General features: G+C 44.5%; 1 protein-coding gene across 1 annotated transcript in view; it reads right to left on the reverse strand.

Annotated features, from left to right (window-relative positions):
- Positions 1 to 19,504, reverse strand: part of dsg2l (desmoglein 2 like) — a 61,746-nt gene that overhangs the window by 33,660 nt on the left and 8,582 nt on the right. The window contains exons 3-4 of the mRNA XM_051697475.1: positions 1,041 to 1,196; positions 9 to 150 (exon numbers count right to left, since the gene is read on the reverse strand). Coding sequence (XP_051553435.1) covers positions 9 to 150; positions 1,041 to 1,196 — 298 coding nt within the window. The remainder of the gene's footprint in view (positions 1 to 8; positions 151 to 1,040; positions 1,197 to 19,504) is intronic.

The following is a 19,504-nucleotide window of genomic DNA, read 5'->3' on the forward strand; positions in this document are numbered from 1 at the left end:
CTTAGTACCTTGTGCACTGAGCTCATGAATGGCTCCACTCAGCTGAATGTTAAATACAGGAGGACAATCATTCTCATCCAGCACCACTATCCTTAAGTCAATGTCTTTCTCAGCGTAACTGCCATTCAGAAACTTGGCCACCCCTCGAAGCTGGAATACAGGACAGTCTTGATGAAATACAATAAGATGTAATTTTTTATATTATGCATGTACTTAATTTAGTGCTGCAACAACTAATCAATATAATCGATAATGAATACATCCTGTGACAACAAATTTACATTTTACGGATATGTGCATTGTGCGAGGAGAGGCTCCGTCACTTTACTCTAGTGAAAAAAGTGTTTTCTTGCATAAACTCATTTGTAAATTGGCTGAGAGCATGGGTGCACTTTGTTGCATTATGTTGTATTAATAAAGGTTGGTTGCCTGGTCAGGTGCGTTGACAGAGCACCTATGCTGTTTAATGCACAATGTAAAGTGTGTTTTTGTGCACAGTATGCACATTTTCTGTATGCATACACTACCCAGATGACCTATTAAAATGGCAAAAATGTGCAGTAGACAACAGAGCACACTGCACAGAACACTGTATTCCACAGTGCAATTTGCTCACGCTGACCTTCCATTTCCAGTGTGATGGCAGAACCAGAAGTAATTACTGCCACGGTTTATTCAATCTCTAATTTAATAAAAAAAAAAAAGTCAAACTGCCTATTTTTATTTGTAATATAGTAACTGGATGCCACTCACATGACAACAATGTATTGTTTATTTTGGAATAATCCCTGCTGTTTCACCTACTATAAAAAATAAAATAAAATAAAAAAACAAACAGTAGGGAGCATACTGTGCATACTGCAAAGCATTCAGTAAGTATTCCATTCTAAATATAGCCCGGGTGTTGCACTCATGTCAAATGTAGCTGGGAGCCGCTATCTTTATTGCTTTATACTTTCACTGATTAGTGAGGCCATGACTGGCACGCATGTAATAAATGTTTATAATCGGGCAGAACAAATGAAAGAGGGTGTGCTCACGTGGTAAGTGGGTGTTTTCTCTCTGTCTAACACTCCATGGATTTTGACCAAGCCATCCTCACGTCCAACAGTAAACAAGTTGACTGGGTCCCGATCGGCCCCTGGTCCAGTCAAAGAATATCGTATCGTGGTCCTGGTCTCCTCATCTGATCGGATCTGAAACACAAAAGAACATCTGACTCCACAATTGGCTCCACTTCAAGGGAACACTTATTTTAGGTTTATCCTCTAATGATCACTTACTACATATTGAATGGCTCTTAATCAGGAGTGCAGAAACTGGGAGGGGGTGGGGCCACGACCCCCACTCTTAACCCACACCTCAACTGAATTTGGCTGACATGAAAATATGCGCACTTCTAGTGCACACATTTTGAATAAATACAGTGGAAGTTGACTGGATAGAAATTACTAGCCCTAGTGAGTCATGATCACACTGGTGAAATGCACTAGCAATAAAAGTATCAGCCTTCAGCTTAATCAAACAGGATCACACCTAAATCAAAGGAACACTTATCTCACCCAGGGTAACGTCCTGGTTACTTTCGTAACCTCCGTTCCCTGATGGAGGGAATGAGACATTGAGTCGATGTAGTGACACTAGGGGTCACTCTTGGGAGCTCCAAACACCTCTGCTTCTTTGAAAAAAGGCCAATGAGAATTGGCGAGTGGAATTTGCATGCCACTCCCCCGGACATACGGGTATAAAAGGAGCTGGTATGCAACTCATTCAGGTTTTGTGCTGAGGAGCCGAGACCAGGTCCCGGCCATTTCAGCGGGTAGTTCAGCGTTGTGGCAAGAGGGACACAACGTCTCGTTCCCTCCATCAGGGAACGGAGGTTAAGAAAGTAACCAGGACGTTCCCTATCTTTCACTCACTCGACGTTGTGTCGATGTAGTGACACTAGGGGTCCCTATACAAAATGCCACAACTATCTGAACTGTGTTACGTGAACTGGTGGTGTGTGACGGGCAGACCGCTGTGTGCCTCGTAGCCAGCACACCAGGTCATCACATAACCTCCCCCAATGCTCTTATGAGCATCGAACGGTCCATCAGGAACAAGTCGACTGCCCAACGATAGGGACAGGCTAGCCCAGCCGAGGCCTCTTTCAATCTCTTTTCTCCCCAAAAAGAGTGGAATTTGTTAACCGACTGGGAGCCATAAGTGTCTGCATCGGGGGGTGTCCCTCCCAAGGGGAAGACACTGCGGAGACCACACCCCACCCAAAAGGGGGCGGGGGGGGGGGGATTTTGAGTGGAATACGTCACATGGTCTTACCGAGTCTTGTCGAAAGTATGTCATGTGGAGAGTTCCCATGGTAGGTCCTACCCGAAGGGGGAGGAGTTTCTATAGAGCATAGCGACCAGGGGCAGAGGGGCCTCTGCCCAAGGAAGACGCAGTTTGCCGACAGGGAAACAATTTTGTGGAAGATATCACATGGGGTTGCCTTCGGGAACCAGCACATGTGGAGCACCTACCTCAGTACAGGGGCTCATTAGTGCACGTACTGGGCCAGCAGTGAGTTTCTCCACAAACTCAACTGCCAGAGGGCTAAGGAGGAAAGTCATCCAGGGATCACAGTCTGTGAACACGACTGGGAGTCAAGAGCGCATGTCTTTACCTCAAGGGAGGGGAAAGGCGCTATGCGCAAGCGGTACACCCGGCCAGCTGTCTCGGAACTTACCTGCTCGTGCCTGCCAATACACGGGACAAGACTGGCTCAACCTGGAGATTGTAGAACCTCGCAAAGCTGTTGGGTGCTGCCCAGCCCGCTGCTCTGCAGATGTCTGCCAAAGAGGCCCCACTGGCCAGTGCCCAGGAGGCCGCAACACTCCTGGTAGAGTGGGCTCATAACACCGCAGGGGGTGGCATGTCCTGAGCCTGATATACCATCGCGATGGCGTCAATGACCCAGTGGGTGATCCTCTGTTTGGAGACAGCGCTTACTTTCCGCTGTCCACCAAAGCAGACAAAGAGCTGCTTGGAGCTTCTAAGGCTCCACGTGTGATCCAAATAGATGCGTAAAGCTCGCACCGGACACAGCAACGCCAAGGCTGGGTCTGCCTCCTCCTGGGGCAGCGCTTGCAGGTTCACCACCTGATCCCTAAAAGGGGTCGTGGGAACCTTGGGCACATAGCCCGGTCGGGGTCTCAGGATCACATGAGAGTAACCCGGACCGAACTCTAGGCATGATTCGCTAACAGAAAACACCTGCAGGTCCCCTACCCTTTTGATGGAAGTGAGCGCAGTCAGGAGGGCAGTCTTCAAAGAGAGTGCCTTAAGCTCAGCTGACTCCAAGGGCTCAAAGGGAGCTCCCTGTAGTCCTTCGGGGTCCCACGAGGGGATGAGGCGTGGTCTGGAGGGATTCAACCTCCTAGCGCCTCTCAGGAACCTGATGATCAAGTCATGCTTCCCAAAGTACTTACCATATACTGCGTCGTGATGAGCCGAAATAGCGGTCGAAAAGCACCGATCCGACTGCGCATCTCTGGGGGTCTTCGCGTCGGGAAGAACACCACTTAGCGAACAGACGCCACTTCAAGGCATGCAAGCACCTCGTAGAGGGCGCCCTAGCCTGAGTGGTAGGCCACTCAGGTCTTCCACATCCCGTCCAAGGGCCAGACGTGGAGATTCCAGAGGTCTGGTCGCGGGTGCCAGATGGTGCCCCGTCCCTGAGAAAGAAGGTCCTTCCTCAGGGGAATTCACCAGGGGGGGAGGGCTGTCGTGAGGAGCATGAGATCCAACAACCACGTCTGGGTGGGCCAGTAGAGTGCTACTAGGATGACCTGCTCCTCGTCCTCCCTGACCTTGCACAGGATCTGTGCAAGTAGGCTCACTGGGGGAAACGCGTATTTGTGTAGTCCAGGGGACCAGCTGTGTGGCAGCGCATCTATACCGAGAGGTGCCTCGGTCAGGGCGTACCAAAGCGGGCCATTCCCGGGAAGCAAACAGGTCTACCTGTGCTCGACCGAATCGACTCCAAATCAGCTGGACCACCTGAGGGTGGAGTCTCCACTCTCCCCTGAGGGTAACCTGATGTGACAGCGCATCCGCTGTGGTGTTGAGGTCACCCGGGATGTGAGTGGCTAGTAGCGACTTGAGGCGCTGCTGACTCCAGAGGAGGAGACAGCGGGCGAGTTGTGACATGCACCGGGAGCATAGATCGCCTTGACAGTTGATGTACGCTACCATCGCTGTGTTGTCCATCCGGACCAACATGTGCTTGCCCTGGATCAACAGCCAGAACCTCCGCAGGGCGAGCAGTACTGCCAACAACTCTAGGCAGTTGATGTGCCAACGCAGCCACGGGCCAGTCCAGGAGCCGGCGGCTGTGTGTCCGTTGCATACGGCACCCCAGCCTGTTGTTGGGCCTCATGTATTCAGATAGAAGACAAAGGCAGGTCTAACACAGTCGTAAAACTTGACTGAGGCCCACACACAGTCATAAATCTGACTGATAAAAACCACGCCAAAATCAAACAAAGGGAGTCCAAAACAGATTTCAAATCCCATGAAGCCTTGCTCACTAAAGGATCGAACTCTCAACTCCTATTGGATGAGGCACACGACAGAACGCACCTCAACCATGACGTCATCGGGAGTAGAAATAACAATGATCCTTCCGGGCATTGCTTCCAGCAACTTATCTCGCCGTGTGTAGACGCAGCTTATCGCTACTCTCAGGTGTAGCCTCGTGGCACAAGGAAGTAACATCCGACTTGAAACTGTGGCCATACAATCTCCATCTCACTGGACGAGTTGAGATTACTCTGTGTTCCACCGAACACTCTAACGGATCCGAAAGAGACCGCCGAGCAATCCGCATCTTCATCCGTTTGCCTGCAGAAGTGAAGAGAAAAAGATTTCTCTTCCCTCTTCAATCAAGTTGACGTCGCTGTTTCTCCGCCAGCCCGCCGAGAATCAGCAGCCGTACCGCCCACCGACAAAGCGAGGAAACGGCCTCCCGTCATCACCCGAGCCTCGAGGAACCGAGTCGGAGTTAAAAGACGGATGAACACACATTCTACCTGCATCCTCATACGATTCAAGTAAGAGGTTTACGTCTGGGCAGAGATAGAATATTATAGTGTGTTATTATTGTGTATCAAGGTTATTGCTTGTACAGTTTACGGAGTGCCGAGTCTGCTCATTGCTGCTAATAATACTCAAGGTATTACTGTAATGTACGGTTATCACGAATGAGATCTGCTGTGTTGAAATCAAACCACATTGGACTTTTGTGTATTTCTGCAATCGCAGGTGAGACCGGCACACTGAGTTTATCCATTAAAGAACCAAAGACCACGGGACGGTTTATGAGCCATCCACCACGTCTCTAAGTGATAAACTAACAGCTGCTTTCTCTCCCACGATCGCAAAACCGGCTTTGGTGCTGCCACTTTATTCTCTCTCTCTCTCTCTCTCTCGTACTAACCACACACACACACACACACACACACACACGACCCCTCACAAACATTCTTGCACACACTTTTGGCTAGTAGATAACTTTGTGATAAAGCTCAGCTTTTTCCCTAAGTTATCGTAAAAGCGGAGACATGCTGTAAACGGGCAGACGCCATTAACCGGCTTCTCTCCGCCCACATTCGCGGCCATATTCTCTGGCCAGAAATCTCGCGTGACGTACTCTCCATGAGAGTAACGTCTGCCATTTTGTGCTCATCATACCTTACACACACACACACACACACACACACACACACACACACACACACACACACACACACCTACCTTCCTTTCATGTGTTATAGGCTTATTTTGGTTACCATATCTAATCATGTCACTGTTTAGTTTGTAGTTGTAAGTCAGAAGTTTATTGACTGCATTGTATTGATTATTAATTTATATTACTGCATAAATAAACTTTGTTATATTTCAAAGAGAAGTGTTTTGGTTTGTTTTGCATACACCTGTGTCAAATATGCTGGCAGGGGATGTCAGTGCTCGGATTCAAGCCTTCATTGTTTCCTTTTGAATGTAAATTTTTTTAAGAGAACAATCTAATATTGAGACTGTTATACTGTCTGGTTATTAGTCCCTGATTCCAGGGTGGTGCCCCGGCGATATTAATCCTTATTAATATTCTATTGATTTTGTTAATTGATAATTATCTTTGATGATTGTTGAATTTGAAGGATCAGTAAGCTAGTGTTAATTCTAATCAATGTTCCATTGATTTTAATAATTAATGACTATCTTTGATGATAATTAATATTCTGTTGAATTTGATGGTTATCTTTGATTGTTGATGTGAAGGATTAAAAGAGCTAACATTGATTCAAATCAATGTTCTATTGATTTTAATAATTGATAATTATCTTTGATAATTATTAATTATTGCTAATAACCAAACCCGCTCCTGAACGTAGAGCACTACATTTACTGGTGCCCCGTATGAGGCTTTAATGAGTTAGATTCTATTATTTAATTTAAATATTAATTAATAACTAACTTTTAGGGTTTCCCAGTAACACTGATCTAAACAACCAGTAGAACCTACACTGTCTTGGAGGCATCTGTTGTAACCACGACACACCTGGAGACCTGCTCTAGGGGAACCCCTGCCCATAGAAATGGAAGGTCGGTCCAAGGACTGAAGAGGCGGCGACAGATTGGCATGATGGCCCGCGGCGCCATGCCCATCTCGGGACTCGAGTCTGAAGCTAGTGCTGCAGTGGTCTCATATGCATCAACCCGAGCGGTGTGGCCGCTGCTGAGGATGCCATATGCCCCAGGAGCCTCTGAAAAAGTTTCAGTGGAACCACTGTCCTCTGTCTGAACGCCTTAAGACAGTTCAGCACCAACTGCGTGCGCTCATTCGTGAGGTGTGCTGTCATCGAGACTGAGTCCAACTCCAAACCGAGAAAAGAAATGCTCTGAACCGGGGAGAGCTTGCTCTTTTCCCAGTTGACCCGAAGCCCCAGTCGGCTGAGGTACCGGAGCACGAGGTCCTTGTGTGCGCACAGCAACTCTCGAGAGTGAGCTAGGATTAGCCAGTCATCGAGATGGTTGAGGATGCAGATGCACACTTCCCTTAGCGGGTCAAGGGCTGCCTCTGCGACCTTAATGAAGATGTGAGGGGACAAGAACAGGCCGAAGGGGAGGACCTTGTACTGGTACACCTGGCCTTCGAAGGCAAACCGCAGGAAGGGTCTGTGTCAAGGTAAGACCGAGACGTGGAAGTATGCGTCCTTCAGGTCTACCGCCGTGAACCAATCTTGATGCCGGACGCTCGCTAGAATGCGTTTTTGCGTCAGCATCTTGAACGGGAGTCTGTGCAAAGCCTGGTTCAGTAATCGCAGGTCCAAGATTGGTCTCAAACCAGCACCTTTCTATGGTACGATGAAGTAAGAGCTGTAGAACCCTTTCTTCATCTCAGCTGGAGGTCGGGCGCCTGGCAAACTGAATCATGTAGCCGAGTCGGACGGTCCGGGTCAGCCATCGCGATGGGTTGGAAAGCGTGAGCCACGTGCCCAAACTCCGGGCGAGGGGGACCAAGGGAATGATCACGTCGGACGTACCGGCGGATGGGGCCTCACGGCAGGGTGGAGCTCGAGGTGCCACGTCGAGGGGATTCGAGCCCCGTGGCCTTGCTGAGTCCAGGGACATCGAAGCACTTACCTGGCTCCTGCCGCCCACCATAAGATTGGCCGAGGAGGGGGGAGGAGGAGTCTCGTCCCCGTAGTCCACCGGAACCAATCCCGTGTGTGCGTGTTTGTGCCACAGCTAGGCGCACAGGGGCGGGGGGTCTGCCGCTGGAGCGCCATACCTGCAAAGATGGGATGGTGGACAGTGGTCGTGACAACGGCCGTGTGCACCAGACATGTGACCCAGGGAACAAGAAAACCGCTCTTTTGTTGAATTTTTGGGTACCGCAGCCTCTTGGACATGCGGCGAAATTAAATGAAAATGAAACAAAAGATTCTCCTCCCGGCCCTCCACCAGGGGATGGAGTGGTCTGCTCACCAGCTCCAGAGAAGCAGGTCTCCTCGCCCCTGCATCTCAGGGGCACTTCAAAGCCTTTCTCGGGTGCTTAGCAGCCGGCCGTGAGACAGGTGGTGTCTGCTTCCTGCGTTGGGCTCCACGCCGGGGCCGGGCCACGGGGGTGGGCTGCGGCGGAGCCGGTGTTGTTGCTGCAGGAGAACGCCCTTGGCGATGAGCAGAAGGGGTGCGGGGTCTTGAGCTGCGCCAGGGCAAGATGTGTTGTATGGCCTCCATCTGCTGAGAACGGCTGGGCAAATTCCCCGACGGTGTCGCCAAACAGGACAATCTGGGAGATGTGGGCGTCAAGGAACCGTGCCTTGTCAGCCTCTCGCATCTCAACCAAGCTGAGCCAAAGGTGGCGCTCCTGGACCACCAGGGTGGACATCGCCTGCCCGAGAGACCGCGCTGTGACCTCTGTCACCCGGAGAGTGAGGTCGGTCGCCGAGCGCTGTTCCTGCATCAATTCCGGGTCAGAACTACCCTCGTGCAGTTCTTTTAGCACCTTGGCTTGGTGTACTTGCAGGAGAGCCATGGCGTGCAGGGCGGTAGTGGCATGTACAGCGGCAACATAGGCCTTAGCCGTCAGGGATGACATAAACCTACAGGCCCTGGACAGGAGCTTCGGGTGCTTGCGCCAGGTGGCGGTGCTCTGTGGACACAAGTGCACCACGAGCATCTTATCCACCTGGGGGATCACCGAATACCCCCTGGCTGCTCCACCATCGAGGGTAGTGAGAGCGGGGGAGCTAAAAAGACCGGGACTGGGCTGTAAAAGGTGCCTCCCACGATCTTGTCAGCTCCTCATGCACTTCCGGGAAGAAAGGAATGGGGCGGGGTGTGGGCGTGGGCGTCGAGCCACGAGGGTTCAGGGGAGAGTGGAGGGTTCCACTCTAGCGCGACACTCACGGCCGCCCGGGAAAGCATGTCTGTCATTTCCACGTTGGTCTGGGACTGGGCGACCATTCCCAAAGGAGGAAGCCCAGTCAAAGCCTCTGCATCCGACTGGACAAACCCGCTCTCCGATGCTTCTCGATAACTCGTCTTCTTCCCGGGCTCCGAACAAGAGGTCGAACTTGCCCTGAGACAAGCAGGCGGTCTCGCCCGACCAGGGCAAGCGAACGTGCTGGGGAATGGGAGGTCAGTGGGAAGTGGGTATCCCCCATTGATGTCCCCAAATCGCCCCCAGTGCTAACCAGCATGGCCTCATACCCGTAGGTAGAAGGACCGAGGCAGGGAGCCGCTGGGGTGGCTTGCCTTCTTACGAATGCAAGCCGTGACCACAACGTTGCCATGGTCATGTTCTCGCAATGAGGACAAGACCTATCCACGAACGATGTCTCCGCGTGGGCAGCGCCCAGACACATAAGACAGCAATCGTGGCCGTCAGAAGCGGAGAGATAACGACCACAACCAGGAATATCACACAAACGGAAAAGGCATCTTTAAAAAGACGTTCCATGTGTGCCGCTCTTTAAGAAAGAAAATATACTCTTTTAGAATATACTCTTTTTGTTGTTCTGCCGAAGCGCCCAGGGGCGTTCTCTGCACTCCACGGGTGCAGAGGGGGAGAAGCTGCTGAAATGTGCCGTAGAATCCAGCAGATGAGGTGAATGAACTGCACGCGGATGAATTCAGCTTCAATGAATAGAACCGCTCGGCTCCGAAGAGAAAATCTGAATGAGTGGTTGCATACCAGCTCCTTTTATACCCATATGTCTGGGGGAGTGGCATGCAAATTCCACTCGCCAATTCTCATTGGCCTTTTTTCAAAAGGTGTTTGGGGCTCCCAAGAGTGACCCCTAGTGTCACTACATTGACACAACGTCGAGTGAGTGACAGATAGGGAACTAAAAAATAAACCCGTCATAACATAAAACTAAATAATTAACATTAAACAGAATATATATATATAACTATAACCCCCAGTTACATTCAAATGCCCAAAGAGTCACCAAAACCTGCACATTATGAAAAGACAACAGCCAATAGCAAGTCCCCAAGCAAACACAACGTCAGACGTTACTGTATATTCCTGGTAAGGACTTTAATTCTATGTAGTTTTAGCACTTGACATTCATTTAAATAAGTTAACATGCCATTTTGCCCTTTGCGCTAAGTAAAAAAAAAAAAAAAGCAGACATCTGATCGGTCCATCTAATCAATGATCTACAAAAGCCCAGACCATGAATGAAAGTGGAAGAGAGTGTGCTGGCTAGTTGTCACTGTCATTCTATTTTGTTTGTAGATGCGTATAAGGAGATGTTCCGTTATACACAAGTCCAGATGTTTATGTAAGCAGTCATAACTTATGTGATTTGACTTAAGTGATAGTTGCAGAATGACCATATACTGTTTGCACAATGTTATCTAACTAAACTCTTTGCACAATATTATCAAGCTTATCAAGTAAAATAACGGTGTTTTACATTCTAGATGAGTTTCGTGTTATTCTTCTTTCAAGAGGGAAGATTGTCTTGATTCACAGTAAGACCAGATTGATATCGAAGATCAGTCAAAGTCAGCAGCATTAGACAAAGCATTAGTAGGATAATGAACAAATATTGCTCTGTATCCTATTATTGGGGATGAGGAAATAACATTAACCCCGTCCTCTTCAAGTCACACAATGTCAGATGCAATATGCTGCTTTAAAATCAGGATAAAACAGGTCATATTGTGCATTGTCAAACTACAGTGTTCCACCAGGCACCGGTGCTCATAATGCTCTCAATAGAAGGGGTGTAAACCACAATATCACGATTCGATCTTATATCTGATGTATGCTGAATAAAAAGTCGGCCGCCATGAGATTTTGATTCAGTTCAGGGCCCTGCGATCGATATTAAATGATATTACAGTTTGTGCTATTTTACACAATCAGTTAAATTCCTATTAACTTACAGATGCAACCAAAATATAATATGAACATTTTATTGAGCTCTCTGAAAAGTGCAAATCAAGTATTCACATTGGAACATCCACAACAAAATAAGGTACTGCAGTTGTTGAAAAAAAAAAGTAGAGAAAAATAAGTGATATAAAAGGTCTGGCGTCGACACCATGTTACCTTTTCAGTTGTCCTGACATGGGTTTTGTCTGTCTGTCCATCTTTTCTTCAACAGATGGTACTATACCAAAATAGGCCTAGTACCGCCACAGTCACCGCATGCATAAAATCATTAGCAGCTCTAAACCACTAATGGGTGCTATAACATTAAAATATTAATAGGCCAGAGTTGAGTGCCACAAAGATCTTTTTCACAACCTTTTTTTAAAATAATTGTATTATCTTCCCTGAGGTCCATTTATAATGTCAGTAAAGTTTTTTTATGCACAATAACAGTCATAATTAAATAATATATGATCATTTTCCACCCTGTCTCTGGCCCTCTGTCTAAAAGCTTGGTTTTAAGCTATCTGGCCCTCTAAGACTTCAATGTATACACCCACTGTTCTGATTGGCTAACTTCGTGCAGCCCCTCAATTTCAGCCATATTTGAAACTCAATCAGAAAAAAATTAACAAGCTTCACATTATAATTTATAAAACTACATTTCAGGGTTAACACAACATACACCCAACAAATTTTATCTGAATGTATCAAACTGTTCACTCAAGTCAGGGGCAGCAGCAGAATGATATGCGTCTTTAAACTCTGCGCTTTTACTGCTCTTAAAAGGCAGCGAACATTGCCGGAAACACCTCGAAACGATCAAAGACAACCATCTAGTGCATGTTTGCAAAAGACCACCAATTAAAAATAGCACAGATTGGTGCAAAAATGGTCCAGGATGCCTTCAAAACAGCACAACAGCATGATGAAACAGAATGGGGGTCTCCTTTTTAGAGTTATAACTTGACATCGCATCTTTTAAAAGAGGTGCAAGATGCATGATAATGGTCAAAGCCATTCATCTAGTGCATGTTTATGTAGAAAATCTTTTAAATCCAGATAGGCACATGAAGGTGTCCTGTGTAAGTCCCCTTTGCTGGAGATGAGTCTCCCATGACAGGCCCATGTCTCTCCTCTTCACCTGTGATTGAGCACCTATGGGCAGGGCCAAGGGTGCAATGATGAAAAATAGGCAATGATGTCTTGCTGAAGAGGCAGTCTTATGCAGATGTATTTGGTCCTTGTGACGTCACATGTTCCACAAATTCCAAACGGGCCGTTTCAACAGCCTGGTTTAAATAAATGCCCTTTTTCTATTAAGGAGGATATTTTCAGTTCTGAAATTTAGTGTATTTTTATGGTACAATGACCTCTTATATGTCAAAAAATTAAGGACAATTTTATTCCTAATGTCATGACCCTTTTAAGCGTGTTACCGCCAGAAGAAGAACAAGAAGAACAAATGCAAGAACACCACCACGACATTGATTTGCTGGTTGGACGTTGCACAATGGAGACATATGTTAAACACATTCCTGCAACATTTAGCATTCACAAGGATGCCCACGCTTCAGATGCTCATTTGTTTCCATTTATTCATTCACATTTCATAAGAGAGAATTATCCTTATGAGGAGCATAATTAGGCAGCATATTTAAACAATTATAACTTCCAAAAACTGTCAATAGTAAAAACCTGTGATTTCTTTTCATGTGCCGATAGGCTAGCCCATATTTTCTTTTTTTAAACAGTATTCTCAAATGTTCATTAATTAATTTATATGTATATCATTGTGTCCTACACTGGCGGCCAAAGGTTTGGAATAATGTACAGATTTTGCTGTTTCGGAAGGAAGTTGGTTCTTTAATTCACCAGAGTGGCATTCAGCTGATCACAAAGTATAGTCAGGACATTACTAATGTAAAAAACAGCAACATCACTATTTGAAAAAAGTTACATTTGATCAAATCTAGACAGACCCCATTTCCAATAGCCATCACTCCAACACCTTATCCTTGAGTAATCATGCTAAATTGCTAATTTGGTACAAGAAAATTACTTGCCGTTACATCAAACACAGTTGAAAGCTATTCCGTTCATTAAATGAAGCTTAACATTGTCTTTGTGTTTGTTTTTGAGTTGCCACAGTGTGCAATAGACTGGCATGTCTTAAGGTCAATATTAGGTCAAAAATGGCAAAAAAGAAACAGCTTTCTCTAGAGACTCGTCAGTCAATCATTGTTTTGAAGAATGTAAGCTGTACAGTGCTTGAAATTGCCAAAAAACTGAAGATTTCATACAAAGGTGCACTACAGTCTTCAAAGAAAAAGGACAACTGGCTCTAACAAGGACAGAAAGAGATGTGGAAGGCCAGATGTACAACTAAACAAGAAGATAAATACATCAGAGTCTCTAGTTTGAGAAATAGATGCCTCACATGTCCTCAGCTGACAGCTTCACTGAATTCTACCCACTCAACACCAGTTTCATGTACAACAGTAAAGAGAAGACTCAGGAGTGCAGGCCTTATGGGAAGAATTGCAAATAAAAAGCCACTTTTGAAACAGAAAAACAAAAAGAAAAGGTTAGAGTGGGCAAAGAAACAGACAATGGACAACAGATAATTGGAAAAAAGTGTTATGGACCTTAACCCCATTGAGATTTTGTGGGATCAGCTAGACTGTAAGGTGCATGAGAAGTGCCCGACAAGACAGCCACATCTATGGCAAGTGCTACAGGAAGCGTGGGGTGAAATGTCACCAGAGTATCTGGACAAACTGACAGCTAGAATGCCGAGGATCTGCAAGGCTGTCACTGCTGCACTTGGAGGATTTTTTGATGATAACTAGTAGTTCAAGAAGTTCTGAACATTTTTTTCAAATTGTAATAGTACATTTTCATGTTATTAATGTCCTGACTATACATTGTGATCAGCTGAATGCCACTTTGGTGAAAGTACCAATTTCTTTCCATGAGAGCAAAATCTGTACATTATTCCAAATTTTTGGCCTCCAGTGTATGTTGTATTCCTGGCAATAAAATAAAAAACGAAAGAAAAAATTAAATGGGCAATATATATATATATATAAAGAGTAGATTTTCTATTACATGAATAAGACTTTAAAGGGTTAGGCTACGTGCATTTTTATTTGTTATCTGTTGGAGTACTTTTATTAGTAGTAGTGAGTATTTAATAAATTTAATGAAAACCAAATAAAAACATTGTTAATTTTTGCTATAAAGTTTAGCAGATGTTGACCCAAAGCTCGATAACACTAATGTTTTCTCATTCTTTATTATTGCTTATAGAAATGAGATACTGTAGGCTAGAGACCCAGCAAAAAGTGTATGAGTCTGTAGAGTGCATCAGGACCCAGTTACTATGAAAATGAAAAGGTTTTTTTTTTTTCATTTAAAGTCAAATTTCATGTTTTAAGAGAATTTTCTTAAAGGTTCAGTATTTAAGATTCAGAAACACTTGTTATCAATGACACCTGTTGCTCATGCTCGCGCTCGTGCACACACTCCATAGGGACGTGAGCATTGGCCAAAACAATGACGTAACGTACAAAGAGACAACGTGATTCACCGGCATCATGCTGACAGATGTAGCTGGTAGCATAATTAAAATTACACAGTTATGATTGTTTTACTACAAACATTGAGACTGTATATTATATTTGAGTCTCCAGTGCTGGAACAGGGCTAAAACAAAGTGTGGATATAGGTCTGACTATGCGAGACTGTAGTTTTCTTTTCTTTACATGATACATTGACTGCATTTATACGATAGCCTATGTCGGCGTTAGCTAGCTAGCCAGCTTTATCAATAACTGTTAGCTAAGTTTGGTGGATGATGACATAAATAGACTGTACATTATAAATATGTTGACAATTCAGTATTGATGTGATTCCATCACAACTGTCATTTTGATATATCGATGCGCTATTGTTTGATAATAATAGATTGTATATATTTTCTGTATAACCAAGTTAAGTTACACTAATGAATGAGTCTTTTTGCATTATCTTGAACATTGTCTAGCATTCATTTCATGTGTTATTGTAGTTTACCTTGCTGAATAATTACAGATTAACATTGTTTATGACAGTTACTTGCAGGCAAGATCAAGTGAGCTAAAATTACACAGCTCAAACCTTATGACACTATGTTTCACATGCTTTGCAGTTATGTAAGCTTACCTGTCCAATAAGAAGAACGCCAATTCAGGGTCGGTTTTGATCCCCAAAACTGAACGAAGGTCCCTCCAGGAATCAAATGCCCTGCCGATGTTCACTCTAGTTTTCTCTCGACCACGATCATGTTCCTGCTTAGCCAGACGGGATTCAGTAGATAAAAGTTTGTGTAGGAGTCGGTGTTGTGCTGGGAGCCGGACGTTTGCTAGATTCCATCTCTAAGATAACGTTACCATGTGTTGCAGTTTGTTGTCGCTGTTGAATAGCGAAAGAGAAGCGATTACTGAGGTAAGGCTCTCAGGAGTCATATCCTTTGGATTTTCCCAGCAAAAGCGACCCGTTCCCTTTGCATGAAAATCAGTCTACAGGCTTTAATAGGCAACCTAAGAAGTCCGGGAAGGGCTCATTTTTTAAGTTGTGTTACAAGCGTTCACACATTGACAAGACGAATATTACATGAAAATTGTTACATATTGCACCTTTAAGTGAAAACACATACGCTGACTCCCTTAGTTCAATAAGCTTAGTTTAATACTATATGTTCCGTTCTTCGATATTCGTTATCTGTTGTAGTATTAACAGAATATTAGTAGTTGTATTAAGTATTTAATAAACGTAATGAAAATGTAATAAACATTGTTAATATTTGCTATCACTCAAAATATCCCAGACCTCTTCTCCCTATCCGGAACAAATAGAGTCTGGCAGCTGGATCTGTGTGGTTGCTTGCTGTTCCATGCCATTTATTTTATTTTTTTTACAGATATCTGCATTTTTAGATTTTCAATAAATGGAAAACTTTGCTTCATAGATATTGGTTATCTTCCTGAAAATCAAAACGAAAATACTTTGTGAACATTCATTATTTTATTTTTTAGCCCTACTGAAAAAACGACAACAATGCATTTAATTAACAGCGTTAACCGTGTTATAATTGACCCGGCTAGTCAGTAGTGTCACAGTCCTGTCACTCGGTCAGTCTGGCTTTTTGTGTGAGAGGGTCATGACATCATTGTTCTGTTCTGTCTGTGTTTTGTCTTCTGTCTTTGTGCGAGTGCACGGCTTCGGTTGTGGTTTCCCTGCCGTGTGCTTTTTGGTCGGTCTCATGTCTCATGTCCGGAGCATAGTGTCTGGATCCTGTCTTCCCTGTCTGGTTTGATTTCCGTTTTGGTGTCATGATTCTGACACTCATGTTCCATGTCTTGTCTTGGTGTGAGTGCATTGCACTTATGTCACCTTGGCGGGATGCATTCACGTCAATAATCTGTATCTGTCTCTCATGACCGCGGACGCGTTGCGCACGCTTTGTGCTGTGTGCCCGGGTCGCGAGCTGTCTTCATATTGTGCTGAGGTTCGGTCACTTCAGTCTGAGGTGTCGGGTTTGTGTGTGGCCGAACTCTCGCACAGGTGTCCTGTCTTGTTTTTTTACCTGTTGCGTGCATCGCATGGTGTTTGCCTCACGATGTACGCTCAGGATTTGTTTAGTGTGAGAATGCATGGCATTGCTTTGTTAGTGTTGCCGTGCATTCTCTCGTTTTATCTGTCGGTTGGCATGAGCACATGTTGCCTATTGTCTTGGCAATATGTGCCCGTGCCATTCAAGTGTCTGCATTTTTGTGAGAGCACGTGCCTTTGTTTTGTTTTTGTTTTGCCTAGTGTCTCTCTCTGTCTTGCGTCATACCCCACCTCCTTGTTTGCTTATTATTAGTTCATTAGTCACACCTGCCCTGCTTGTTAACCTGTTTGATTTCTCTCCCTATTTTAGTCTCCTCGTGTGTGCTGTCCAGTGCCAGTTCCTCTTGTTCGAGTTGTTCCTGACCCCGTCCAGTCGGTTCTGCGTGTTTTTCCATTTTTCCTCCTACCCATCCTTTACCTTGTTTTTTCCCCTTCAGGGTAGTTTGAGTTTCTGTCTTTATTTTTGTATTAATAAATCTTTTTGCTTTTTACTCTGCGTTTGGGTCCTGTCTCTACTGATTCATGACAGGTAGACTACATAGAGTGTTTCAACTAAATTCCGGCTCATAAGCTTAATTAAATTTAAATGTGTTTATATTGTTGTTATTATACAGCATGTGATATACTTTTAAAGATACAGAGGGTGGTGTGGAGTAGACGTTAGTTCATAATAGTTCTTTAAGTACACATGTGAGCTGATAGCCTTGGGGCTGCACGCTCGCCTCATAGGTTCATAGGTTCGAAACTTGCAATAACTTATCTTTGATAAATTGTTTGTCTGTTTGGATACATGTGGAAAAGTAAAATGCAACCAGAAGACGAACAATATGCGTTTATTGCATAAATACACATTTGACCACATAAATAGTAATATTTGATATTGATGAAGCTAAATTCAACATAAAAAATAAAATAAAAAATATACAGACATTATTTCAGCATTTCGGCTGTATTGGCGGGGCTGAACAATGAAAGCCATTGGGCATTAACATTGAAGTCTTCAAGGCCTAGATAACTGAAAACCAAGCGTTTCAGACAGAGGGCCAAAGACAGCGTGGAAAATGGTCATATATTACAAAATTATGACTGGTTTGGTGCAAGAAAATCTTTTCTAACATTATACAGGTGCATCTCAATAAATTAGAATGTCGTGGAAAAGTTCATTTATTTCAGTAATTCAACTCAAATTGTGAAACTCGTGTATTAAATAAATTCAATACACACAGACTGAAGTAGTTTAAGTCTTTGGTTCTTTTAATTGTGATGATTTTGGCTCACATTTAACAAAAACCCACCAATTCACTATCTCAACAAATTAGAATACATCATAAGACCAATAAAAAAAAAACATTTTTAGTGAATTGTTGGCCTTCTGGAAAGTATGTTCATTTACTGTATATGTACTCAGTACTTGGTAGGGGCTCCTTTTGCTTTAATTACTGCCTCAATTCGGCGTGGCATGGAGGTGATCAGTTTGTGGCACTGCTGAGGTGGTATGGAAGCCCAGGTTTCTTTGACAGTGGCCTTCAGCTCATCTGCATTTTTTGGTCTCTTGTTTCTCATTTTCCTCTTGACAATACCCCATAGATTCTCTATGGGGTTCAGGTCTGGTGAGTTTGCTGGCCAGTCAAGCACACCAACACCATGGTCATTTAACCAACTTTTGGTGCTTTTGGCAGTGTGGGCAGGTGCCAAATCCTGCTGGAAAATGAAATCAGCATCTTTCAAAAGCTGGTCAGCAGAAGGAAGCATGAAGTGCTCCAAAATTTCTTGGTAAACGGGTGCAGTGACTTTGGTTTTCAAAAAACACAATGGACCAAAACCAGCAGATGACATTGCACCCCAAATCATCACAGACTGTGGAAACTTAACACTGGACTTCAAGCAACTTGGGCTATGAGCTTCTCCACCCTTCCTCCAGACTCTAGGACCTTGGTTTCCAAATGAAATACAAAACTTGCTCTCATCTGAAAAGAGGACTTTGGACCACTGGGCAACAGTCCAGTTCTTCTTCTCCTTAGCCCAGGTAAGACACCTCTGATGTTGTCTGTGGTTCAGGAGTGGCTTAACAAGAGGAATACGACAACTGTAGCCAAATTCCTTGACATGTCTGTGTGTGGTGGCTCTTGATGCCTTGACCCCAGCCTCAGTCCATTCCTTGTGAAGTTCACCCAAATTCTTGAATCAATTTTGCTTGACAGTCATAAGGCTGCGGTTCTCTCGGTTGGTCGTGCATCTTTTTCTTCCACACTTTTTCCTTCCACTCAACTTTCTGTTAACATGCTTGGATACAGCCAGCTTCTTTGGCAATGAATGTTTGTGGCTTACCCTCCTTGTGAAGGGTGTCAATGATTGTCTTCTGGACAACTGTCAGATCAGCAGTCTTCCCCATGATTGTGTAGCCTAGTGAACCAAACTGAGAGACCATTTTGAAGGCCCAGGAAACCTTTGCAGGTGTTTTGAGTTGATTAGCTGATTGGCATGTCACCATATTCTAATTTGTTGAGATAGTGAATTGGTGGGTTTTTGTTAAATGTGAGCCAAAATCATCACAATTAAAAGAACCAAAGACTTAAACTTCTTCAGTCTGTGTGCATTGAATTTATTTAATACACGAGTTTCACAATTTGAGTTGAATTACTGAAATAAATGAACTTTTCCACGACATTCTAATTTATTGAGATTCACCTGTAAGTGGACCTAAGAAAATAAAATAAAATAACATATGTAAAATATGTATGTCATGACCCTTTTAAGACTGCATGAAATCAAAATTGGAGATTTGTGGCTCGTACATCATGGGCCTGCAACCAAGAAATGTGCATTTTTGTCCAATCAAGTGCTCTGTAGAATGAAAATGTTTCTCCCACTAATACCACCTGCAACTGACTAGCATGTAACAAATCATGA

Source organism: Myxocyprinus asiaticus, chromosome 5 (genome assembly GCF_019703515.2).
Source record: "Myxocyprinus asiaticus isolate MX2 ecotype Aquarium Trade chromosome 5, UBuf_Myxa_2, whole genome shotgun sequence".
NCBI lineage: Eukaryota > Metazoa > Chordata > Actinopteri > Cypriniformes > Catostomidae > Myxocyprinus > Myxocyprinus asiaticus.